Below are 26,915 nucleotides of genomic sequence, written 5' to 3' on the forward strand. Positions count from 1 at the left end.
TCTTCCTCGTGTTCAGGTGGAGCTTCCTGGGCATCAATTCCTGCCCGTTCCTGCTGTGCCATTGCTGGCCCGGGGAGCAGAGCCCGGGCCCTGCTCCGAGCCCTCCCTGCGGGCCCTTCTGCGCGGGCACTCACGGCTTCTGCGCCGGGAGTCTGTGCGTGTTATACCCGGGTCTGTGCGTGTTATACCCGGGTCTGTGCGTGTTATACCCGGGTCTGTGTGTGTTATACCCGGGTCTGTGCGTGTTATACACGGGTCTGTGCGTGTTCACCCGGGTCTGTGCGTGTTATACCCGGGTCTGTGCGTGTTATACCCGGGTCTGTGCGTGTTTCACCCGGGTCTGTGCGTGTTATAGCCGGGTCTGTGCGTGTTATACCCGGGTCTGTGCGTGTTCACCCGGGTCTGTGCGTGTTATACCCGGGTCTGTGCGTGTTATAGCCGGGTCTGTGCGTGTTCACCCGGGTCTGTGTGTGTTTCACCCGGGTCTGTGCGTGTTCACCCGGGTCTGTGCGTGTTATACCCGGGTCTGTGCGTGTTATACCCGGGTCTGTGCGTGTTCACCCGGGTCTGTGTGTGTTATACCGGGTCTGTGCGTGTTCACCCGGGTCTGTGCGTGTTATACCCGGGTCTGTGCGTGTTCACCCGGGTCTGTGTGTGTTATACCGGGTCTGTGCGTGTTCACCCGGGTCTGTGTGTGTTATACCCGGGTCTGTGCGTGTTATACCCGGGTCTGTGGTGCGTGTTTTACCCGGGTCTGTGCGTATTCACCCGGGTCTGTGTGTTCTACCCGGATCTCTGTGGGTTTTACCCGGGTTTCTCTGTGGGTTTTACCCGGGTTTCTCTGTGTTCCACACAGGTCTGTGTGTGTTCTACCTGGGTTTCTGTATGTTTTACCCGGCTTTCTCTGTATTTCACCCAGGTTTCTCTGTGTTTTACTCGTGTTTCTCTGTGTGTTTTACCCGGGTTCCTCTATGTTTTACCCGGGTTTCTCTGTGCTTTACCCGTGTTTCTCTGTGCTTTACCCGTGTTTCTCTGTGCTTTACCCGGGTTTCTGTATGTTTTACCCGTGTATCTGTTTTACCCCCCTGGCAGCGCCCGGGGCCCGCCTCACGGCCGCCCTTTAAAGGAGGCGGGCGCGTTACGGCGGCCGGTTTGCGGCAGCGCGGCGCTTTGCGGCGCGGGGCGCCTGGCGGCAGGCGGAGCGGAGCGGGAGGAGGGAGGACAACAAAGGCCGGCGGGGCCGCGGTGGCGGCGGCGCGGGGCGGCGGGGCCGGCGCAGGTGAGGCGGCCGGGGGGGCACGGCCGGGCCCGCGGCAGCGCGGGGCTGCTGCGGCAGCCGAGCGCCGGCCCCGCGCGGCACGGCCCGTCCTGCGGCCGGGGCTGCGGCCGCCTCGGCCCGGCAGCGCTGTGGGGGCGGCCGGGCTGGAAGCGCCCCGGGAGCCTCGGGAAGCAGAGGGCAAAGCGCGGGCGTGTGGGGTTAATGTCACGCTGACTCTTTTCAGTTACCGGTTTAATTCCGAATAAACCGCTGCTGTCAAACACATGCAAAAGTAACGTGCTCTGGAGTTGTAAAACTTAATGAACTTGATATTGTAGGCAGCATAAATTTTGGATAATTTGGATAAATGTTGGAATTCGCGTGAATAAATATTTGTGCTTAAAAGAAAAAGTAAAACTTCTTTTGAGGTTAAAAACAATGCAGAGGTAGCTGTAGTGCCATGTAATGTGTTCTATGGTTATTGTGTTTAACATTACATACAAAAGAACCTGAAGGAGTGTAGTCTAATGAATGCAGCACGGAATTGGAAGCTAAGAAGGTTTCATTGCAAACCATTGTTTTTCTGGTACTGAGCCTTAGGTTGCCCTACTGCTTTGTGGTTCTGTAAAGCTAGATTGATGTGCAGTAGGGCAGCTTGAGGATTAGCAGAAGCACTTGTAAGTTATTTTAATAATTTGAAGCTCTGTTTAAATGCTAAATATTGTGTGCTTAATGCAGGTGTGTTGTGTGTAGGTTTTCTTAGCCAGTGGAAAAACAGCTGAGTTCAGTTGCACCTGTTGTGTATTTACAGTTGAGCTGCTCTTGCCCCCTGGATCTGCTTTCTAGGAAAGGGCACTTAAAATCTGAGGGTGCTGTTTTGTGCCAGCAGCTGTGTGACTGTAGCTAATGCCATGGACTCCAAGGTGTTTCTCTCTGGACTGGTTCTTCTGTGCTGTGGGTCACAAGGAGCATTCTTTTATTTAAAAGGCTAGCTAAAGCCTTGGCCATAGGCATAATTAAATTCAATTATGCCTATAATAATTAATAATAATTTATGCAGGTTCATTGACAGAGCGGAATTCTTAAGACCACCCTGATTTTTCTCTGTCTTGCTTTAAAAGTTATTTAAAGCGTGCTTTTTATTTTTTCCTTTTAGCAGGTGGGAAGAATGAAAGGAAGGGGGGATGAAAGGATGTTGAACCTTTTTGTTTGGCTGTATGATGGAAGGAAACAGGACGGAGAACCTCTGCAATAGATCCTTGGGATGGCTTCAGAGACAAGAGAATGATGCTAAGCCATGGCTCTGGAAACTTTCTAATTGCTTTTCTGCTGCTGAGAAGGCTTTGCCTTGTAGTGCAAAAACGGTAATTTCTGCCTGCCCTGAGAGGCTGGTTGGGCTCCCAGTGCAGAGGGGATGGGTGCCTGACTCCAGTTACTGACTGAAGGGGCTGGGGAGGGGAGGAGGAGGAGGCAGCAGCTGCCAAGGTGAGTACAAAACCTGCCTGGGGACTTGGGGCTTTGGCTGTGTTCACAGCTCTCCCACCAGTGGTGGTGAGAAGGGGCAAGCTGCTTTGCTTGTCAGGCTTTCCTCTCCACAGCTGTTTGGGATAATGCAGCTGGCTGCTCAAAAAGTGTGTAAGAGCTTCTGGGGAGCTCTGCCAAGTTATTGCTGAGGAGTGGAGTAGGGAGGTCATGCTTCCAATTAATCTGTTTAGTTTGGAGGCAAATTTATTTCTCTGAATTATTATTATGATGTAATAGCTACAGCAATTATGGATACTGTTCTTCACAAGGTCTGACTTTTCCCTTGTTCCCATTACTTTAAATATTCCTTTTCTGTAATGTACTTAATTCTATGCATTTAAGATGCAAAGGGCTAAGGATTAGAAGGAGTAGTACAATTAGGTACTTGAGCAAGTGAGCTCTGTTGAATAGCACTTTCCACACACATTTAATCTAAGTAAAGACATTAGAGAAATGGATGAGTATGTTGCTGTTTTCATCTGTTGAGGGTTAGGAAGGAAGCTGCCATAAAAATCTGGAATTTAGTATATAAATCAGTTCCAGACAGATTTTTGGCTGAGTTTATCTTCATGAGATGTAGCATCAAGTAGAGAGGAATGAATAATTAATTATTCATTAATGTGTAGTAGGAAATGCATTAAATTCAATTTGAAAAATAGAAGTTGTTCAGAAGTTTTGTAGCAGTGTTCTGTGCAGGTTACCTCTTCTGACCTTGACTATTGTGTGCTTCTTTTAAGCTTGCTTGGTTTTCACTGGTGGCATTTTTAAAAAACTTCCTCTTTTTTTTTCTGTGCCTTTGTACATCTTGATACCTTAAATCAGAGTAGACAAAAACCACTTAGTTTTTGTGAATCTTTGCTATCTGCTTATTACCTGCTTGATGTAATTTCTATTTTTTTTAAGTTGTGCTCTTTTAATTCATTACTTTCACAATTTAAATAAAATTTTTACATCTTTATTCTAACTAAAATATGATTTTTGGATCTGCAAGTTGTGGAGTGGTTCTCTCAGCCTTAGCCTAACAGTTTTCTGCTTTTCTGATTCTGTTTTGTGGACTCCTTGCTATTTGGTTTACAGCTCTCTGGGTTTGTTGCTTCCAAAGTCTACTGATACCAGTGTACTTAGGCCTGGCACATGTAACTGGCATGGTTCTCTTTAATATTTTATATGTTCAGTCAGTAATGTAACAGTAGTCATAAAGATAGCACTTTAAATGTAAACTTGTAATACCCTAAAAATACATGCTTCTTACCCTATAAAATTGTTTCATTCATGTACCTGAATGTAACTGAACTTTCATTTTCCAGAAAGATTACATGGAGAACAAGAAAGCTGCTGTAGAATTGAAGGATGCTTCATCTCCTCATGCTGGCTCTAAATTGTTTCCAGCAGTGCCGCTTCCCGATGTTCATCCTCTTCAGCAACAGCAACTACAGCTTTCCCCTGGCCCCAAAGTAAGCTGCTGTGCTCATGGCTCTGACTCTTCTTGCACTCCACAAATGCATTGTGGTGGTGGTGGAGGTGGGAATCTGATTCACCCTGGCACAGTATTAGACTCAAAAGGCACTGGGACGATAACTTGTCAAGTAGGGTCAGGATTTGCTTATCAGTCTGCATCTTCACTGAAGAACCCTCCAGCTAGAAGCAATTTGGCAGGAATTTCCAGTGAGTTCTCTGGTATGTGTGTAGAAAACAGTGTATCCTCCTGTCAGCATCTGGCCTGTTGTGGAAAACTCCATTTCCAGCCCTGTCATGGTAACATGCACAAACTGCATCAGTTCCCAGCCCTGCCGAGCTGCCCATCCTCTGGCTATTTCCCCTGTCCCGAGTTCACCAGTGGGGCTGCGGGGCACTTGGACGAGCACGTTGCACAGCCGGAGCTGCCGCCACGCGTGTGCGCCAACCCTCTGCACCTAAACGTGGTGCCCCCCGTGTGTCTGAAGGGCTCTCACTACTGCACTGACTGCTTGAGCAAGGTTTGTACACCCCACCTTTCTCCTTCCTTACTCTGCTGCGTGGTTCGTGTCGAAATTGAGTAGCTTGAGCAAAACCCAGCTCCTGTGGGTGTGGCTTGCATCCCCCTGGTTGGTGATGCACAGTCCAAATGAAGCTGAGGTCTTTCCTGAGGTAACATTCAGTGCAATGGGAAGACAAAAGAGCTATCACAATGTTCAGCCTACAGGGGATCTGTAATGTACTCAAGTGGAGTTTTAACTTCTTTCAAATCTAGTCATCTCTTCTTTACAGCTCCAATTAAGCAGTTCCATGGTAGGGATTCTGAGAAAAGGCTAACAGCAGTTAAGATGTACCCTTGGGCAGCTGATCAATAAAGAGCCATTTGTAAGTCAGGCAATACGTCTTATGCTACAAGGATATTCTAGTCTTGGTTTGGTTTGATAGGTCTTAGTTCAGTCTTCCCAAATTTGTAATTTATATTTTAGTACCAATTTCGTAAAATTCAGAACTTGTTAGAACTGTGCTGGAATATTACTAGGATTTTCTAGTGAAAAAATATACTCAACTTTGCAATATCTATTACTTAAACTTCTGAATTTAAGTTTCTGATATAAAAGTGAGTTATATTTAGTTCATTTTAATGAACTAAATGGTGAGTTCAATATATTTGGAATTATCGCACCTTCTACTCTCCATGTGCAGGTTTTGTATACTAGGTCTCTGGTTTTTGTTGGTTTTATTTAAAGGATGCATATTAGTACTACTTAAAGGTGGCATGTCTTGATATGTTGAGTTTAGTAGAATCTTTCCTTGCATTAGGATAGAAGCTTCCTTCATGCCATCATACCGTTGTTAATTAGCATTGTAAGGCACATCAGAACTGTCATTTGTTGCAGAAGGGAAGCCGAGTGTTTGTAGCATGGAATAGCATGTGTTAATGTTGTATACTAAATCAACATGTATTCTGAAAAATTGTCCCAACAGCCAACCAGAAACAGCCTAGTTGATGCTGCTAAAATCTGGCCAAATATTCCTCCTCCAAGTGCACAGACTGCACCTGTTCCTATCCCAATCTGTAATGGCTGTGGAACCAAAGGAACAGGAAATGAGAAGAGTTTGATACTGGCAAGCAGCCTTGGCAAATCACCACAGAAATATGGTAAACCACATTTGTTTGAAACTTCCATTTAGTGGATGTTCTACTTTCAAATTCTGTTGCACAGCAAGAGTTCTCTTAAATTGCACTATTATCTGGAAACTTCTATGAAGTCATAGAAGACTAAACAGTAAAAAAAACCCCTTGTTTCTGTTTTGAAAATTTATTACTTGTTTTGACTGTTTAGCTAATCTACTGTATTGTTTGCTTAGAGTTTTGATTTTACCTCTGTTTTGACTGTTTTAACAACTAGAAAAACAAATTCTGCTGAACTGGAAGCTACTTTGTTCTGATGATGTATAAAGAAGTTATCTTCAGCCATATTTGAAAAGCATTTTCATAGTCTAGTGTCTGTTGTCACTCCATATGCAGTAAACGTGTAACATTTGGAGTTCTCAAGTGTTCTTAAGAGGAAAATATTGTCTGAAGTAGTTGTTTGGTCTTTTTGCAATGTTAGTCCTTCAACTACAAAATCATATCTATTATAAAAGTTATAGACTTCAGAGTCACAGAATATTAAGAAATTGATAATTTTACTGTTGCTTTAAAACTGCATCCATTTTAAGGTTTTTAAGGTGAGACACATCAATCAAGTGTCTTTTACCAAATGCCATTCCAGTGAGTCTTTTGGGTAACCAACCAACATACTCACAAACAAACATGATTGTCAGGTGTGCCTTATTTTAAATTCTCAGGTAACATTAACTTCTAGCTTGTTTTTGAACCGTGAGGATTCTGTGTTGTTCCTCATGTCTCTTTTCAAGTTGTTTTGTGGGGATGGAATGGTTATATAATGTTAGTTCAAATTTAAATATATTTTCAGAGTGCTGAAATGCCAGCTTAACCTGCAGTAGCATAAATTCTATAGCTCACTCTCCTGAGCTGAGCTGTAGGATACTCTGTTCGTCCTATCTTGCCTTGATTTTCTCTAATCACCATCCTGGTACTGGTTATCTCATCCAGTTTTGTTTAGATTTCTTATCTAATGCACAATGTAAATTTGAACAGCCTCCGTGTTTTGCTTCTGTTACAGATACAGCACCAAGTGTTACACAACTTCAAGCAGTTTTTTTGTGGTATTTGGTAATTTTTAAAAAATACATTACTTGATTGAGAGCTTAAAAGTACAGTCAAAGTTTTCTTGCCTCTTCATCTGACAGTGACTAAATTTTTGTTTAAGACTGATGGTTTGTTGGATTCCTTAAGAAAGTAAAACTGAACTTGCATTCCTGGGAATGCTCATAAGGCTTCCCATGTGCAGAGATCATGCTATGCTAAGTTTAATCTTTTCAGTGTTTGGAGATAAAAATGGGCTGTGTTCTTATACCTGCACAGGGTCCCCGGAAGTTGCAGTGACAGGCCAGGTTCTGGAAAACTTGCCCCCCATTGGAGTCTTCTGGGATATTGAAAACTGCTCAGTTCCCACTGGCCGTTCAGCTGTAGCAGTTGTACAGAGGATTCGGGAGAAGTTTTTTAAAGGTCACAGAGAGGCAGAGTTCATCTGTGTGTGTGACATCAGTAAAGAAAATAAAGAAGTTATTCAGGAGCTTAACAACTGCCAGGTATCCAACCTGCACCAGCTTGGTGTTCTTGCTTGGGAATTTGTATACTTTGAGTGTGCCAAGATTGATTCACATTCATTAAAGCTTTGCTTGCTTCTGTGGGTGTAATGCATCTTTAGTTTATGGGTGGAGTGTCTAATACTGATTTATTTTTGCTGCTGTGATGATTTTTAAAAGTGAATCTGCATTTTGTTATCTGTAGGTAATTGGTTTAGCTTTAGTTTTCAAAATAGTGTGTTTATCTCATCCAGTAAAATGTGGTGGTGGAGTTTTTGTTATCCTTCAAATCTATCTAAATTATTAAACTTAAAGAAATATGATTCTATGAAACTAACTTTTTTACTTTGTTAGTGAATACTGTGCTGATTGGTAAGGACAGATGTAGATTAGTGGTATTGCTTGGAGCACCTTTAACACTATGTACATTTTCCATCAATACCTTCTATTTCTTGGTAAATTTATAACTTTTTGTGCTGACTTCTATGTCAGAAATTTCCACCCTCTAAATTGCAGATGTCATAACAGGTTGACAGTTTTTTGGAATGTTTTTGAGGTGTATGAGCTGTGATCCTTAATACAGAACAGCAGAAGTCACTCCAAAGACATTGCTGAACAACTAGGGTTGAAGTTTAGTGCTTACAGAACAGTTTTTGATCCCTATGTGTTCTGTCCTGTACATGTGTGCATTAATTTTCCTAAATTAAAAGTGCATGCAAGAGCTTGTATTTTATTTTTTTTTAATTCTATTGAAGTAGGCGTCCTTCACATTGAAGCTTTTCTTCAGAATGTTTCCATGTATTTCCACAGGTGACTGTTGCACACATCAATGCTACAGCCAAGAATGCTGCTGATGACAAACTCCGACAGAGTCTGAGGAGATTTGCTGACACACACACTGCACCTGCCACTGTGGTTCTTGTGTCAAGTAAGTGTTTGTGGTACTTGGCTACAGTGCTGGCTTCAGGTCCTCTCTTCCATAGTATTTTTAGTGCCATTTTTACATATGACACTATTTTGATTTCCAAGGGTGGTGTTTAGAACCAGCTTTAACTGAACTGTTGAAGAATTCTTAATGTCAGTGGCAGCAAAGGAAAAACAGGGGCAGTAAGATGAGAACGTGGCTCAGTTCAGTCACTGTTATGATTTTGATGCCTTTTTGAGTGTCAGTAGGTATGTGTGTGACTGCTGTCTAAATTTAGCTTCAGCAGGAAGCTCGAAAAATAAAACTCATGGAGTTGTGTACATGGTCTGAGCAAAATGTATGTTTTTAATTCTCATAGCAGCATATTCTATATTATGTAGCTATTGAATTGCTGTGTGTTGGCCTTGGGTTTCTCCCTAAAGCTGAAGAAATGTTTCCTGTAGAAATACCCAGTACCAGTCCAGTGCCCTGCTGATGAATTGCTACAAGCTGCTGTTAAAAGGAAGTCCTTGTCTTGAAACTGAATGTGAACTGCTGATTTAAATAATGGCTGAGAAGCCTTCTAGCTGTTGGTGCTTTTTCATTGGAAATTTCCAATGAGAAATAGAACTTGTTGAGTGAGATTTGTGGGGCTTTTTTCTTCAGTCATATGTTTCAGATTTTTCAAGTGTTTTCTTGCCTATTCTGGTTTTTTTTCCCCTCCAGCGGATGTGAATTTTGCTTTGGAACTGAGTGACCTGAGACATCGACATGGTTTTCGAATCATTTTGGTACATAAAAACCAAGCTTCAGAAGCACTCTTGCATCATGCCCATGAACTTATTTGTTTTGAAGAATTTATTTCAGATTTGCCACCAAGGTTACCACTGAAAATGCCGGTAAAGATTTTAATTCTCTATGCAGCAGATGTTTCCAAGTGTCAAATTGCAGTTTTTTGTTGTAATTTAGGAGGACACCAGGCTGAAATTACATGTATTAATTATGATGCCTCCTGTGTATTTGGCCACTGTATTTCAGTTACTACCATGTGAATGTTTGCTTTCTGCTTTCAGGCAGGAAGAGTGAAATATGAAATGTGAAAGTGGTTAACTAAAAAGTGATATAGTAAAGGCACATTCTTACCAATAAATATTTTACCAGATAATGTATCTTACATGCTTTCTTTCCCTTGCAACAAGTTTGGGTAAGAACTTAATTGTGCATTAAGACATCTTAGTGATGCATTCTAAGTTTTGAGTGATTGTGCCTTTTCTTGGCGATTCCCTTTGAACAGTACTCATGACTTTTTGTTTCTTGGAATAACTTCCTGACCTATGCTTTCACATGCATGTATATAATACAGGTTATTGGATAGTTAACAATGGTGCTTTCTCATGTGGAGAATTGATCAGGTATTGATCCATAGATAAGGGACTCTAGTCTATTCTGACTTATATTGGAGAAGTTTGAGGCTCCACCTTAGTATAAGAGGTTTTTCAATCAAATTGGGTGCTGTGAAAGGAATGACTTGGTGATGGGATGGGGGTGGTGGGAGGAGGGCATGGTCACCAGAGCTAATGTTAGAACTCTGGTTTTGGACCAGAGGGTGTTCTGGCATAAATTAAAATCTTTCTCCCTTTTAACAGGCTTGTCATACGCTGTTGTATGTCTATAATCTGCCAACAAACAGAGACAGCAAAAGTGTCAGCAATCGCCTGAGGCGCTTGTCAGACAACTGTGGGGGGAAGGTGCTGAGCATTTCAGGAAGCAGCGCAATTCTCCGCTTCTTGAACCAGGAAAGTGCGGAACGGGCGCGGAAGCGAATGGAAAATGAAGATGTTTTTGGTAACAGGATTGTAGTGTCTTTCACTCCCAAAAACAAGGAACTCAATGAAGCAAAAAGCTCTAGCTTTGTGGGAACTGACAAGGTCAAGTCTCCCAAAAAAGTTAACAAGAACACGAAGCTGTGCCTCCTCAACAAAGACTCAAATGATCAGTCTGCTGGTACCAAAGGCTCTGCTGGGAGAGGATTCCAGGTTCATGGATCTGTCATCAAACCCACAAATGTCAAAAGTTTACAGGTATTGTTCTGCCTTGTTCCCTATTCTTGATTTTCCTTGTGTTCTGAGGATTGCTTCTGTTACTGCTTTAACTCTTCAGTCCTAATAAATGAACAACTGTTACATGTGATGATATTCCTGAATGAGAGATGTGTTCATCTGCTTGGGAAACAGACAGTTAATGTGAGGGTGGTTGTTGTCCCCCCTCCCTGCCATGTTTTTGTCAGTTTGGAAATACTGCTGGTACTTGTTCTCAAATTCCAGCTGCTTTTGATTTTGCACTGGTGATGAGACACTGTAGGTCTAACCCTACTTCTCATTAAAACAAGCATATCAGATCACTATCCATTTTGTTTGTTTTAAGGAGATGTAGAGTTAAACCTACAGTGTAGCAAAACATTTCAGCTAATTAACACTGTCTTCTGCCACAGAAATTTAAAAGTTCCTTGTTATGAAATACCAATGAAAACACTATTAAAGAAAAAATGGCCAGTGTTCTAGCCTTCCATCAGAAAGAAGGCCTCTGGCAAAGGATGTCTGGTGCTTTTATGCTGACTTTTTATCTGTTTCACATAGGAGCTGTGCCGCCTTGAATCAAAGAATATCAGTAAAAATTCTGAAAACCAGCAAGAACGTTTAAGAGAACAAATTCCTTCTCCTCAGAGTAACTCTAATGCAGCAATTTCCATGTCTCTGGCAACCAAGAAAATGGGAGCAGGAGAATCATCGTCCAGAAATAGTCAGAAGTATGTTTAAAAATAAAAAAAGATATTGATGTTAGTTACATATTTTTTTAATTAAATTCTACAACATGATGTTTTTTCTTTTTCTTGTATATATTTGTAAATAGAAAAGAGACCTCTGCTTCCAGGAGCATTACCAATTCCCCTGTAGATAAAAAAGATAAAGATGAAACTGTATTTCAGGTCAGCTATCCCTCTGCTTTCAGTAAGTTGACGGCCTCAAGACAACTCAGTCCTTTACTCATGTCTCAGAGTTGTTGGTCATCTCGGTAAGTGTCTGTCTGTCTGTCTTGGGAGGGGAGGTGACATGCCAGCAGTATATATATTGATTATTCACAGCTGATTTGTTTGTGCTGGAGTTTGTTTGCACACATGTACTGGGAAAAACCCTTTTAAGTGCTGAATTTATGCACTTGATCTGGGTCTATTATCTGATTTTGAGATGTATATATTGGAGTAGTGCAGTTGCTTCAGCTCATAAATATTTTTATTTTACCCAGGAGTATGTCTCCAAACCTTTCAAATAGATCATCTCCACTCACATTCAATGTAGTGAATCAAACCAGTGGTACAGACTGCCCTGATCCCTTTGCAAATGGTGCAGACATTCAGATCAGCAACATAGATTACAGATTGTCCAGAAAAGAGTTGCAGCAAAATTTACAAGACATCTTCTCAAGACATGGAAAGGTAAAGGCTCAATTTCTTTTATTCAATCTGTTTTTAAGTAGGTCCTGTTTATGTATTTAGGGGTGTAGTTTTAGGTTCAAGTGAGCAGAAAAACAAGGGTTTTGGAATAGGACTTTTAATCCATGTTAAAAGGATGTATTGTGGGGTTTTTCTTCTTTAAAAAGACCAGATAACCACTTGTACTAGGTTTTTAGTTTGTGTGTGGTCTTTGTAGATCTGGTATTCTGAAGTTTGTTATATAGAATTCTTACTAAGTGGCTCATTAGTATGTAGGGATGAGACTTAAGCTTTAACAGGATAACCTTTTTAAGCTGTAGAGCTGAATTCCTAATGTTAGCTTAAAAATCACAGTACAAACTGTTTTGAATCAGAAGTGATCAAAAGCAGGGAAAGTGTGAATTGGTAAAAAGCAATTATGGAAGGTGAGGTTAGTGGTCCTATTTTTGTCTCATCTATGGATGACATTTTTCTGGCATAATCTTTACATTGAAAGATGATGCTTGTGTTAATGAAATACCATGGGCTTGCCTTAGTCCAGGGTCACTGTGCTTGGCTCTTGTTTGCATGGCCCTGATGACTGTGGTTCATCACACTCCCTTCCGTTTTGTTGTTGCTGTTGGCTCTAGGGGTGACTTACCTTGGGTTAAGATTTTGGTGTAAGTGTATGAGGCATTTTCTTCCTCTCAGGTAAAAAGTGTGGAGCTGAGTCCCCACACAGACTACCAGCTGAAGGCTATGGTTCAGATGGAAAATTTGCAAGAAGCCATCAGTGCTGTCAACAGTCTTCACAGATACAAAATTGGCAGTAAGAGGATCCAGGTCTCATTAGCAACAGGAGCTGCTAATAAATCACTCTCTCTACTTAGGTAATAAGCACTTTGGCATCTTCTTAATTGTCCTAGCATGTATTAGTAGCTGAGAGATTATTTAAAATACTGCTTAAAGGGATAATAGGGAAGTAAAGTAAAATCTGTTGTGTGATCTGATGAATGTGTTAAATACAGCTAAGCTGGTTTTATTTCAGCATTTCTGCACTGCTTATATTCTAAGTTCCATCTGAAGACTCTAGATCCTTGTTTAAGAGGGTTTAATAGCTGTGCTACTATTCTTACATGGTACTGATATACCTTTAAGTTAATTTGTACAGCTGAGTTCAGATTACACTGGGCATCTTTATTTCTTCTTTCTTCCAAGAAGGTGTGTATGAATTTAGTTTTTGAGGGTTGGTACACAGCTGGAAACACCAACAGCATTTCATTTGCTACCTGGAACATGATACAACTTAAGAGTGCTAATGCTAGTGAGAATACAAATATTTCCTTTTTTTATTTCTTACTGAAAGAAAGCATTAGGAAAAAACTGTTATCATTTATTCACAGAATGAAACTAGCTCTTGAACTGTATTCTGTAATTATGTACTACTTGCCATGGTATAATTTACAGATTTATTTCATTCTTGCCTGTTCAAAGTTTGTAATGTAATGACCAGGCTGGTAACTTCTAATGCTGCAGTTTTGTTGCATTTTATAGGTGCATTTTATAGGATCTGAGCACCACCTATGAAAGCTGCAACTCCTTCTGAGACATGACCTGATGAATTAGCAGAAATGTCCCTGATCTAAAATGACAACTTTTGTAGTGCTGGAATGGAAGGGAACACATTTTGTCCTGTTTCATGCATAGTTCATAAACTGTATCTGTAAATATCTTGCTAATTCAGGCTGGAGTCTAATAACAGCAGATTAATTTTGTGCTAATGCTGCAAAACTTGTCTTACAGCTCAGAAGCAATGTCCATTCTGCAGGATGCACCTGCTTGTTGCTTGCCTGTGTTCAAATTCATAGAAATCTATGAAAAAAGGTACGTTCCTCGTGGTTTCCTCTACAGTGCTTTTTAAAAAAAATCTGATCATGTATGATTGTTTGCAGTGACTTAGAGTAGTAGAGTGGAGAATTATGAATTTTTGTTCTTAGGTGCTGCAGCATACAGCATAATTACCCAGAGGTAGTTGTGACAAACTGGCCTTTTTTAGAGGGTTCTACTTTCAGTGTTTTACTTGTTTGGATAGGTTAGTTACCTTAACATTTTGCATCTAATAATTTCTGGCAAATTCTTGTTAATTAAACAAAAATGCAGATTACAGCATTGCCTTACCTGCCTCTATAAAGTTCCTTTATTTCAATGTCTCCCTTTTAGGTTTGGCCGTAAGTTGATTGTCTCAGACTTGTACAAACTCACGGACACCGTGGCCATCCGTGACCAGGGGAGTGGGAGGCTCGTGTGCCTCCTGCCCAGCAGCCAAGCCAGGCAGAGCCCCTTGGGATCTTCACAATCACACGATGGCTCCTCAGCAAACTGCAGTCCAATAATATTTGAAGAGTTGGAATATCACGAGCCTGTTTGTAAGCAGCATTGCCTGAATAAAGACTTTATGTAAGCTGTGTATAAAATACTATAAACATTTTAAATATTTGAACAGCATTATAGTGAATCAGTATATTAAAGTTGAGGTGTGTGTTCTCATAATGTGCTCTAATCACTCCTCACATGTTTGCAAGTACAAGGCAGAAAGTAGTGAGACAGGCCAGTGGATTTTCTAGGCAGTTCTCATGAGTTGGTGTGTCCAGGTAAGACAGTTGTGTTCTAGCACAGCTGCCAGGATTTGAGCACCTCATTAATGGAAGCAGGAAGGTTCCCTGCATTCCTCTGGTTATGTAGGAAGGTTGTAGATACTAGAGACTTCTATTACCTGAATTTCATTATGTAATTGTTGCTGGTTTTGTCTTACAGCTATATTTAGTAAGTGATTCATAGCGAGTTGCAGGTTTCTTCTTGTGCTAGTAGAGCAGTTATTAGGTGATTATTGTTAACTGCCTGGTATGTGAGGCTAAAATTTAATTTTAAAGTTTTCATAGATAATAAAAATATGGTCTTCTAAATGTTACTTCTGGAAATTTGCTGTAGCTGTATTCTTTTTGGGAACAATTATGAAAATTGCTTGTACTGTACTACAAGTGCTATTGTCATTAGTAGCAGTATATTATGTGCATATAGTATAATGTTTAATATCTATATGAACACAGATATGTTAGAGCTGTGTGTACAGTAAGCTTAAAAACCTGAACCTCTTATTTTTTGCAGTGAACATGAGTTTGATCCAGATTCTTATAGAATTCCTTTTGTGGTTTTGTCTCTGAAGACATTTGCTCCCCAAGTTCACAGTCTTCTACAGACACATGAGGGTACTGTGCCTTTACTAAGGTAAAGTATTTTAATTTCTGGTTTTAGTAAGGTCTGATAGGCTGAAGCCTTAAAACTTTTTGGGAATTACCTGTTGTGTATAAACTCAGTTCTTACATAAAATGGTATCCTTTAGAGCAAATAAATACACTATGAAGTGATCACTTATAAAAACTGTGTTTAGCAAAAACAGCAGACTTATTTAAAATATGTATTTGATGAAGATTTCTGTAATGTGTCAGTAAGTTGTTGAAATTTCTTGCTCATGAAATGCCTCAAAATACTGGTTTTGGAGTGATATTTTAGTGTATAATGGAAGCTTTTTTTTTGCCTCCATAGTTTTCCTGATTGCTACATGTCAGAGTTTAATGATCTTGAAATGGTGCCAGAAGGCCAAGGTGGTGTTCCCTTAGAGCATCTGATTACCTGTGTTCCTGGAGTTAACATTGCCACTGCCCAAAATGGCATTAAAGTTATCAAATGGATACATAACAAACCACCACCTCCTACTGCAGGTAAATATTTCTGCTTGAAACTTTTTCTCTTAACTAATTTTTTTAATGCTAAAAAATAAGCTAATAAGTCCTGCTAATAAAATAAACATGTATAATTGTTTAAACTTCTCATGAGGAGAAGCTTTCAGTTTGAATGTTCATACTTTTCTCCTATGCTGTAGCTTCAATCCATAAGTAAAGTATCTGGTAGAAGAGTACTCGTGAGAGGTGCAATAATAAGGCTTTTTGTTTGTAGATCCTTGGCTTCTGCGTTCCAAGAGCCCTGTAGGTAATCCCCAGCTCATTCAGTTCAGTCGAGAAGTGATAGATCTGCTCAAAAGCCAACCATCCTGTGTCATCCCTGTCAGCAAATTCATCCCAACCTACCACCACCACTTTGCAAAGCAATGCAGAGTGTCTGACTATGGCTATTCCAAATTAATGGAGCTGCTGGAAGCAGTGCCTCATGTCCTGCAGGTGAGTGAGGTGGTACTGGCCACTCTGACCTGGGGAATTGTGGCTGCAGCCGTCTGAATTCCTGGTTGCTGTTGTAGAACAGATGCTGGGCAGTACCTAGTGCCCCTTGAAAGAGCTGGTTGACTAAACCTTGGTAGATGTGTTCTGTTTTGAGATGCTGTTTCCATGCCTACCCTTTCAAAACATCTTCTGGGGACATCTCAGGAATAAGGTTTGAAGCTGCTTTTTACCAATGGCTGGTGCTTGGGTAAAAGTTTTTAATTGTGCTGTCTGCAGCGTAAGAACACTGGCAAATGCTGAGCACTCATGAGTTGAGCTGAGACGTGTTGCCTTTGGCTTGAAAGGATTTCTATGAGAAATAAGTCATGTAACCTTATTACAAAACCCCTGTGGTCATATTCACTTACAACTTTGAACAGCAGTTGGTTGTAGGATTCTTAAATAACCAATACAAATGCAGTAGCACTCACGGATGAAATCTTGAATTTCTCAAGGGCATAGTTGTTAGTACTGAAAGTGGGTGGTCTCATGAAGCTGCCATTCCAGATGCTCTCTCTATTATATTCTTCTTCTAGCCTACCTATACTAATACTGGCTTTTAAATGCCTTTTTCTGAGGGTGCTGGGTGTGAGTGACCAAATCTGATTTGCTTTCAGATTCTTGGCATGGGTTCCAAACGCTTGTTAACGCTAACGCACAGAGCTCAGGTGAAGCGCTTCACTCAAGATTTACTGAAGCTGCTCAAGTCCCAGGCCAGCAAGCAAGTTATTGTGAGGGAATTCTTGCAGGCTTATCACTGGTAAGTTGCCTTAATGAAACTGTGCAGGACCTGTCTATTGATGGTGATTTTAATGCCTAGTGCAAGAGGAGTCATCACGTAAAATCTCAAAACAAAACTGCGGTGACAACATTGTCTTTTCATTGCAAAATGGAAGTTCACACTTCCAATGAAAACAAAAATTAAAAGCTCTCTGCCATATTTTATTCCTTCTTTTAGTACTTTAGGTTCATTTAACTTCATTGGGGTTGGAAATAGGTTATTGTATTTCATTAGTTCTCAGTGAAGCCATGACTGCAGCGTTGGATTTAAGCAAGTAGGTCATGGCACATTAACATGAACAGTAAAGGAAAAACTTAGCTTAGGTTTTTTTCAGAAGGAATTATAACGTGAATAGATTATCTGCCAGGAGTTACTTTTACTACTTTAACTGGATCTAGCTGTGGCAAAAATTAGGAGTAACACCTATCTGTAAACTTCTGAGCTAGCATCCTAAAAGGTAGGGTTTTGTTTGGGTTTTTTAAAGAACCAAGATTTATACTTTCTTTAATAGAAATATAGAAGGTAATAGTTGGGTGCTTTAAACAAACCATGGCATCTTGGAGCTACCTGTGAATCTACCTTTTTGTGTGTGTGCTGTTGTAAATTGTGTGCCAGCAGCTCCTTCTTGGGGGTGCACTCTCCTATTTCCACTCTTGGCAAAAATACATTATTGGTTGTTTATAAATCTACTTAATGTAGAGTCAGCACTGGCCACTTGTTGAATAAGAGTGTTTGTCAAGTGTTCTTGCTCCTGAGAGATTTTGGTTGGAGAAGTGGGAAGAGTAAATGCATTTTAATATATTGCAGTCTTGGGAAGCTTTAATATGATGTTTTCCAGGAGATGATCTCTGCCTTCTCTTGAGACCTGTTTTTTCTGTTTAAAAGAACGTATGGCTGTAACTATTAAGCAAATACAGAGTATTAGAAGTGCAGCCAGCTGGCTTTATACACAGCACAATTACATTTTCCTAAAGCACTTAAAACCACTAGTTGATTTGTACAGCTCTTTGTTACACTGATTGTTCACATGACAGTAAGTCTTACTTCCCTGGCTAGAATGGACTTCTAGTTTGCCTTTGTTTTTCAAGATGGTATCACTGCTAATGTGGAAATTGTTTTTTAGGATTTGAGGTTTACTTTCTCAACTTGCAAAAGAATGTATTTTTTGCCTACCCAGCACACATTAATACTTGTATTACACACAATTTTTTGAAACTTGCAGGTGTTTCTCTAAGGATTGGGATGTTACTGAGTATGGAGTGTGTGAACTGGCTGATATTATATCAGAAATTCCAGATACAACCATCTGTTTGTCACAGCAAGACAATGAAATGGTGATTTGTATTCCTAAAAGAGGTATGGCCATGAAAGTTTCTTGTGCTGTTTTTAAATACGTTGTTCTTTGACTGTTCTGAAGCTTTAATTACTCAAGTGTGTAGGAGTGACTTGGATTTTTTATAATTGTGTTTATACCTTTATAACTAAGTTACTATGTTCTAGCAAATCAAGAATGTCATTCTCTGAATGCTTAAGATAGAACAGACAGGAAAACAGGTGGCAGAAAGCATAAAATCATGTTACTACTTCAGCTTTCTTTGGAATGATCAGACAGTGGATTGTTTCCACACAGGAAAAAACACCAACATATTTGGCCATTTAAAAACCTTCTAAAGGCCTGATAACCTGACTATTCTGGATTTTTAAACTTGTAAGTCTAATAAAGGTCTCAGTGGTAAAAGAAAAGAGTGACTTGGCATAATATATGATCATGCTGTTTGCTTATTGTATTCTGTTGCATTTCATAAATGTATTGGGATGCGTATAGCTCTTGCTTTGTTTTTTTAATTTTAGAACGTACCCAGGAGGAAATTGAAAGAACCAAGCAGTTTTCCAAGGAGGTGGTGGATCTGCTGCGGCACCAGCCCCATTTTCGAATGCCCTTCAATAAATTTATTCCTTGTTACCATCACCACTTTGGGCGCCAGTGCAAACTCGCTTACTATGGGTTTACAAAACTACTTGAACTCTTTGAAGCCATACCAGATGTCTTACTTGTAAGTTCAAAATCATAAGCTGGACTAAAGCATTTTTCTGTAATGTATACAACTGTTTCAGCAGGGGTTATAGTTCTCACAAACTTTAGTGTGAGTTATAAACTCTGCATCTGTAATGTTTAGACAGCTGTATTTAAGAAAATCTTAATGCCATTTTGGTAAAATGGTCCATGGTTTTGAGCACGTTCAGGAGACTTAACAAATTCAAACAAAATTCAGTGTCTGAAAATTGGAGCTAAGTTTTATTATAATTGTGTTCAGTTTGTTTTAAAAAAGCTAACAGTTTTGCTGCTTGTTTTGTTCTATTTCAGACATTACATTGTTTTGCTTGCTGTACAAACAGCTTTTGAGGTGGCTGAGCCCTGGTGCACAGCAAATCCCTGCCTGCAGCCCCTGAGTTTGAGCTGCAGCTTACACTTTGTTCATCCAGACTGCATCAATCCCCTCAGCAAAGTGTCACTTGTGTTCTGTAGGTGCTGGAGTGTGGGGAGGAGAAGATTCTCACGCTGACGGAGGTGGAGCAGGTGAAGGCAGTGGCTGCCCAGTTGGTGAAGCTGCTGCGGGCGCAGAAGGACAATTCCCTGCTGCTGGCTGAGCTGCTGCCCGAGTACAGCAGGACCTTCGGCTACGCCCTGCGCCTGCACGACTTCGACGTCAGCTCCGTGCCAGCCCTCATGCAGAAACTCTGCCACGTTGTAAAGGTAGCCCTTGGGCCTGGCTGCTATCCCTTGGAACGTGGGGAGGGTTGTGTTAAGGAGTTCTCAGTCTCACAGGACGTGGATTAGTACCTGTGGTGAAATATTTCTGCAGTACAGCATGAAGTCGGGAAGGGGAAATTCCAAAAGGGATTTAAATGTAGTTTTTGTATTCTTACTGTGTTCTCTTTGCTCCTTTATAACTTTATAACATTCTCTGAGAATACTCATGTTTATTTAGCAAATAATAAGTGGAAGATTCTAGTACTTATTTTAACAATACTATTCTAGTACTAGATTCTAGTATTTATTTTAACCCACCTAACTGTGAAGAAGTTTTCTCCTAACTGTAGCAGTTTTCAGTCTTCTAATGCTTTCAATTCCTTTACTTTTTTCTTTTTTTAGCTATGGTTTGAGACTTTGACTCTGAACATAAATACCTAGGTGATCTTCTATCCCAGTGGAAAAGAGGTTGCAATTACATGGATGTGGGCACACTGGTTTAGTTGCTCCAGTTTTGTTGACTTAGCAGCTGGTGTTAGGCTGGAACTCGGTCAGGACCAACTGGCTTGTAACAAAGAGTAAAATCATACCTACCAGTGGACAGAAACTGCTGTACAGCTGTAGAGGTTTTGTATATTTAAAGTAAATACTTACACGTTATAGGATGCTTGATTTTGTGTGTCTTTCACTAGGGGAATATCAGATACAGCTATGCTCAAATAAGCCTCAGCGATATATCTTATTTTTAATTCTGTCTCTTCTATGTCCCTAACTTCTTTCCCAATAAATTTTTCCAGGTGGTTGACACAGAATCTGGCAAGCAAATTCAGCTGATAAATAGAAAATCTCTGCGGACTCTGACTGCCCAGTTGCTGGTCTTGCTGATGTCCTGGGATGGAACATCCTTGCTCTCAGTTGAGCAGCTTAAGCAACATTATGAAACAGTCCACAGTACTTCACTTAATCCATGTGAATATGGATTTATGACCTTAACTGAACTCCTGAAGAGTCTGCCTTACTTGGTTGAGGTAAGTAAGCTCTTGCCTTTCTGATACATTTGAAAAGCCATTGTGCCTAGAGGCTATGGAAATGTGTGCTCTAATTCCTTCTCCTTTTATTTTTCTTTTTCTGTTAGGTTTTTACCAATGGTGCAGCAGAAGAATATGTCAAGCTTACAAATCTGTATGTTTTTGCAAAGAATGTGAGGTCCTTACTTCACACCTACCATTATCAGCAAATTTTTCTTCACGAGTTCCCAGTAGCATACAGCAAATACACAGGAGAAGTGCTGCAGCCTAAAGCATATGGATGCAATAATTTAGAAGAGCTCTTGGGAGCAATTCCACAGGTGTGAAGAACTCAGTTTTGCACAATTACATAGAGATTTCTGCATGGTTGAAAAGTAGTTACACAACCACAGTTTCTGTTAGTTAGGGTGACTTACTGGAGTAATTACCTTGTTCAGAGAAGCTTGTACCAGTTATGTTTTTAATACACTTCCGAGAAATCAGAAAAAGCAAGTGAACCAGCACACATGTCTTGGGGAAATTTTGCTTAAGAACTGTTCCTAGTAAGGCTGTAAACATCCCTGGCATCTCTGAGTGAGAAAATTGATTTTCTGTCTGTGTGAATGAATGGTTGTACAGTACTGAACCTTCATTTTGATCAGAGTGCATTATTAGGTTTGGGAGTGAAGAATTCTGGGACCTTGTCAGAAGTGCCATGTTCTTGTCATCCACATATCCTAAGTGCTCTGGAATAATTCTGTGACAGTTTTTGGCTATAGTATTTCCTTTAAGTAAGCCAATCTTTCTGAAGAGTGACAGAAAGGAATTGTTCAGTTCCATGTTTAAACATTTGATTTCATTCATGTTTATTTAGTACAGTTTGTGGCACTATCATTTGCCTTTGGTATCAAGTACTTTGAGCCTTTACTTGAGTAGTGTAGGACAAATTAGCAATGTGCTTTAGTTTACTGTTGGAAATCATGTCAGTGCAAAGCTGGATGAAAGGCAGTGAGCAAAAGCTTTGAGTTTAGCACATGCTGATGTTCAATTCTGCTTCCTTCTTAATAGGTGGTCTGGATTAAAGGACATGGCCATAAGAGAATTGTAGTCTTGAAGAATGATATGAAAAGTAAGCCATTTCAATTTTGAGTAGTATCTTAGTTTTCTTTTATATTTTTTAAGAGGCAGCTTCAGTTAACTAACCAAATTAACTTGCCTTTTTGTAGCTCGTTTTAGCTCACCTAGTTTTCCCCCTGCTGATCATGTAGATGATCATGGAAATCAACTTGCTGACAATAATGGACATATTATGGAGACCCAAGGATCCTCTTCTTCAATGGAACTAAATCTAGGAGGGCCTAGCAATGGTAATGCAAAATTGGTTTATATAAGGAATTTATGGTCTTAGGGGAAATAAGCAGAATAATTGAAGCAGCATGGGGAAAGGTGAGTTAGTAAATCTGAACTTGTGTAAATATGCATTTTGGCTTGAAAGCTTGTTGAACTTCTCTGAGTTTGTGGTTAGACTTGTGTTCTGAGCTGCTAGTCTATAAATATGTGTGTGTATATAGATAAATACATATATATATATTTATATGTAGGGAGAGAGCTTCTGGGTACTGCTTCCCAGGGAAGCAGCATTAGTGAATTTGGTGGAAATTTAAGTCTATGGACATGAAGCTAATGAGAGAGGGGGGTCAGCAGCAGCTTCTGCTATCAGTGTCTCCTGTATTGTGATGAGAATTTACTTAGATGCTCTTGATGCAGCAAATGAATCTGAGATTAATTTACATTAATTAAATTAGGTTGGTGTTAGTATTTCAAATACAGCATAGTTCTGAAATCCTCAGATTTGCATCTGGAGACGCTACATTTATCTGTGACAGTAGTGACACCTTCCCAGCTTACAGATGCTCTGAAAGATGTTCCCTTATTTTTGTAGTTTCTAATCAAACAGAGCAAGAACTTCTTTGCCTCACAAACACATCTCCTGTTGATCTCCTGTGTGAGCCAGTACCTTCCTGCCTGCCATCCCCCCAGCTGAGGCCTGATCCTGTGGTTCTTGAGTCTGCAGACCTCATTCAGTTTGAGGAACGCCCTGCATCCCTCCCAGGTAAGAGTTTGCCTCCCTTTGTTGCTTCAAATCAGGCTGATGAATTCTCTTTGAGTATTTTATTGCCTCTGTTTAAAAAAAAAAAAAAGAGCATCAGTAAATTGAGTTGTCTTATTTATTTTAGAGATAATGATTTTAACAGAAGAAGAAAAACAGACGATTGTTACCACAGCTCAAGAAAAGCTGATCTCTGGTTCTGTGGTGTCTGACACCACAGAGAATGCTTCAGTGCCTCCCTGTCAGTCCTCTGAAACCCAAGTAAACAAAGAAGCAATGGACAGCCCAGCCAAAAAGCAACACAAAAACAAGGTCAAATTGGCAGCAAATTTCTCACTTGCACCTGTAACCAAGCTTTAACTCTCTCTTTTTAGTGTGAAAGACAAACACCTATGGACTGTGCACAAAGTAAAGCTGTTTGCAAGCCCATGTGTATTTTAATGGAAAACCTAGAGGAATTGATTTGTATTTAATGTATTCTGTGAAGATTTTGTTCCTTTTACACTGAACACAGCTGTTAGCAGAGCAGATTTTTTTCTATTATTTTGAAAAAAAATCTGGCATTTGTTAAATTATTCTTAAATTTTACAGTTTTTCATAAATGTGTTCAGTAAAAGCAAAATATTAATTCAACAAACACGGAACAGATTTTATTTTCTTTAAGCCTCGTTGGTGATGTAATCATACATGTAGCATATTGTATTCTATAGGCTGTTGCTTACTGGTATTGTTTCAGACAGTATTAATGAGATGCATGATTTGTCTTTCAAAAGCCTGTTGAGAAATTTTAACTTGCTGACCTGGGATGACAAGAGTGAGGGGAGCTGATTGTCCTCCAGAGGGGAAACTTGTTCTCTGACCTTTCAGATGACTTGTAACTGCATTGGCAATGTTTGTCTAAATATGTCTGTAGGAGACTGTGGGTCTTGTGTAAAACTTGTTTTAAATGTGTTTTTGCTGTAGCTTTCAGTTCCATTTAGGAGCTTTCTAGGACACTGATGCTTCCCTCATATTTAGCTTGTCTGGCATGGGTTTGGTTAAGGAAAAGACTGTCTTGATGTCATGAATGTAAGATACAGACACACACATTTTCATTGTGTCTAGAAATGAAGATAGGAAGATTCTGAAATATGCATCTAATGCATAAATTACAGATAATGGAGCAGGTCTTATTAAAATGGCTGGTGATGGAAGGGATTGATGCTATTTCCACCTGTAAGGAAAGTTCTAGCTACATGTGGAAATGCTAAGGTTGTTCTGCTTAACCTTGTTTTCTATTTTTAAGCATGTTCAGTAAATGGGAAGCTCCTTCTTTGATGTGCTCTCTTTTAGCTGTGTCTGTTTTTATTCTAAGACTTACTCCTGGTGTTGGCAGCTTTTTGAATTTGTGGTATCTTGTGTTGGCTTTTGCAAGGGCCAGCTTTGGGAGAGAGGCTAAGTCAGTGGATGACCTTAACTCTAGTTAGCAGAACTGTCCAGTGTGTGAGACTTTCTACCCATTCTGGGTAACCATGGCATTTACAATGGGTTGTATTTGCCAGGCAGCAAATAAATGTTTGTAGTATTGAAAGAACCTATACTAGAAGTTTTCCACTGGCCAACTGAGTATTTTTTTTAGATGGATTCTACTGTAATATGCAACAGATGGAACACAGGCTCTAATTTTTCAGCCAGCAGCAGGAAATGCCACTGAACAATGGCTATGGACAGAATTTTACTAGTCAGATTTTGTTATAAAATCTTTTATATTTAGGCAAGTATTACCAGTAGTGAGTTTATAGCCATTGTAAGTGCAAAGAAACACTGGGAAGTTTTTCTGAGCATTATGGCACAGTATTTTGAGTCCACAGTAAATCTCTACAGACATACTGCTATAGAAGAAGAAATTTAGAAGTTTTGTTGGAATGTTTTTAGTGAGTTAAATGCAAGAAAATCTGCTTTCACCTTAACTTTGCTAAGGTTGACAGTGATCAGTCTAGATCTTTGTTTCAGAAGAGCATGCATTGGAGAAGAGACCAGCCTTAAATAGTATTTTCATGAGATGCAGCTACAAGTCATTTGGAGTACTAAAGAAAACCAGGTTTTTGCTTCCTCTGAAGTGATGTGGTGGTTATACCACATGTGGAGGTCAGCATATCTTACCTGGATTCATGTGTGATTCTGCTGAAATTGCTGTTTGAAAGTAATAGAATAATACTTTTGAGAAGTTGTGTTCATAGTGTAACAAAATAGCTAATTGAATTGCAATATATTTTTTTATCCAAAGGGTTAAATGAATGATGTGACTTACAGATTTAAAAGCATTGCAACCATGAAATTCTTTAATTTAGCAAATAAATGTACTACTTCAGATTCATGTTTGTTTAAAAGAGAAAATGTCACTGAAGCCCTCAATTTATGCACTATTTTTTTCCTTGGAATGGAAGAGAGAAGAAAGACTTCTTTTCTTAGCTGTCTACTTTGTTTGGACACTTTCTTTTGTGGCTCAAGTGCTGTTTTGTGTGTTGGGACCAAACAGTTGTCAATAAAATTTTCAAGCAAGCATAACTCTTGTCCTTGTCTCAAGACCTGTGGGGAGGAAAAAAAAAAAACCCAAAAAACAAACCGACCTGCCCTAGTCATGTTAAATTTAATAATTGAGACAAAACAGAGGGGTTTAGTGAAGACTAAAGAAACACCATAAATTCTGGAGATTGAGGCTTTGCCCAGTTTTTACAATTGAGCTGTTTGCAGATGCAGTCAGTGTCTCTTGCTGCTCTCCACGCAAGGTCTGTGCAGGGTTTATTTTGAAAAGAAGCTGTGCTATTTATCATACTAAAGAGAAAAAATGGAGAAAGGGGTGCAAATTCAGCAGGTGGACATCAGGTGTTCCTCCTCAGGGTGTCTCCCTTTGAAATGTTAAAATTGTTTCAAATAAGGTCATGTGAACGTTAATAAAGTTAATGAGTCACTTTTGAGTTATAATAGTTTTTTCCAGCTTGAAGATGGTAATTACTCAGGAATTGCAAATATGGCAAATTTCTTTCACTTGGGTGTTTTGAAATTCAAAATCTTAACAAAACAAAAAAATGCAACTTGAACTGTTTTATCATCTCACAGCTTCATGGAAAAATTAAAGAGCTGGATGAGCTGTTCCTGACTTTCTCTTTTTTTGGGTGTTTTTTTTGGTTTTTGTTCTGTGACATATTCTCACTCAACAGGACCATTAAGTGGAGTTATTCTGCTGGAATAAATGTCAGGCTTGTTGCAGATAAGTAATCACTTGACCTCACAGAGTACTTGTTCACTAAACAATTTTAAAATAACTATCTAAAAAACTTACTGGGAAATCCTCAATAAAGAATGTAATAATATCATACTCTTGGAAATAATGATTATTCCTCTTTGAAAGGAGGAACAGGTGGTTTATAAAAGCTTCCTAGAGCAGCACCACAAACCCTATAATCGCCACTCTGTAATTTCATTTTTCAGTAGTTGTGTTTTTAAGTAAATGAATGTGTAAAATCCCTCATAGCACCTGGTATGTGATTACCTTCAAAAGATGAGTTTGATTTTATATGCTGCTTTGGTTCTGTGCTGCAAACATTCCCACTTCTTTTATTCTCATTTTATGTTAAGCCATCTGTTTTAACGTAGTAAAAAGGTGGTGATGGAAATAGCTTTTATTTTTTTCTAAAATTAATATGGCTTATTTTGCTTGCCATAATGTAACAAGACAGACTAGTTGCATGGTGAGCTATGGTTTAACTCCTATTCATAGCATTTTCCTAGAAAGCATCCCTTTAAATGCTTCCCATATTCCTTCCTATATGACTATTTTTGTTTAGTATTACTTAGGTGGATAACAGCAGAAAAAAAATCCTAATTAAAGTAATTATTTAAATAATTTGTAGTGCTATATGTATGCTACAGAAAGCAGATTGATCTAAAACCTTCTGTAATTTCTGAAATGCCACTTCAGGATGTTATTTGAGCATGTTTTGACATGGCTGTCAAAGCACTTATTGTATGTCATGCCATGGCTCAAGTTTCAAGTTAGTCTTTCAGTTATTGAATTCAAAAGTGAAGAACTGCATCCTGCCTGTGTCATGAGGGAGAAAAACAAGAAACTCTTCTGTTGGTGTAGCTGGGATGAGGTAATTGGCTGCAGTCATCTCTGGTTTTG

General features: G+C 39.7%; 1 protein-coding gene across 7 annotated transcripts; it reads left to right on the forward strand.

The window, feature by feature from the left end:
• MARF1 (meiosis regulator and mRNA stability factor 1) lies at positions 1-25,297 on the forward strand. Of its 7 annotated transcripts, XM_085592350.1 has the most exons (28): positions 1,148-1,279; positions 2,415-2,622; positions 4,090-4,236; positions 4,561-4,758; positions 5,723-5,897; positions 7,230-7,456; positions 8,264-8,381; positions 9,084-9,256; positions 10,004-10,438; positions 10,994-11,163; positions 11,268-11,429; positions 11,661-11,850; positions 12,538-12,716; positions 13,630-13,710; positions 14,047-14,283; positions 14,992-15,111; positions 15,430-15,605; positions 15,841-16,061; positions 16,718-16,860; positions 18,104-18,237; positions 18,733-18,935; positions 19,409-19,636; positions 20,431-20,661; positions 20,769-20,981; positions 21,709-21,769; positions 21,867-22,007; positions 22,583-22,753; positions 22,878-25,297. In XM_085592350.1, the coding sequence occupies exons 2-28, from the start codon at positions 2,476-2,478 to the stop codon at positions 23,108-23,110; spliced, it is 4,914 nt and encodes a 1,637-aa protein (XP_085448476.1). In that variant the 5' UTR covers positions 1,148-1,279; positions 2,415-2,475; the 3' UTR covers positions 23,111-25,297. The 7 variants fall into 7 exon arrangements, with proteins under 7 accessions (XP_085448474.1, XP_085448476.1, XP_021395499.2 ...); XM_085592348.1 differs by lacking the exon at positions 1,148-1,279 and adding an exon at positions 1-16 and having other exon boundaries at positions 4,090-4,758; XM_021539824.3 differs by having other exon boundaries at positions 4,090-4,758.
• Positions 25,298-26,915: the final 1,618 nt, after the last annotated feature.

The sequence above is a fragment of the Lonchura striata genome, chromosome 14 (assembly GCF_050655825.1).
Source record: "Lonchura striata isolate lonStrDom1 chromosome 14, ASM5065582v1, whole genome shotgun sequence".
In the NCBI taxonomy this organism is placed as follows: domain Eukaryota; kingdom Metazoa; phylum Chordata; class Aves; order Passeriformes; family Estrildidae; genus Lonchura; species Lonchura striata.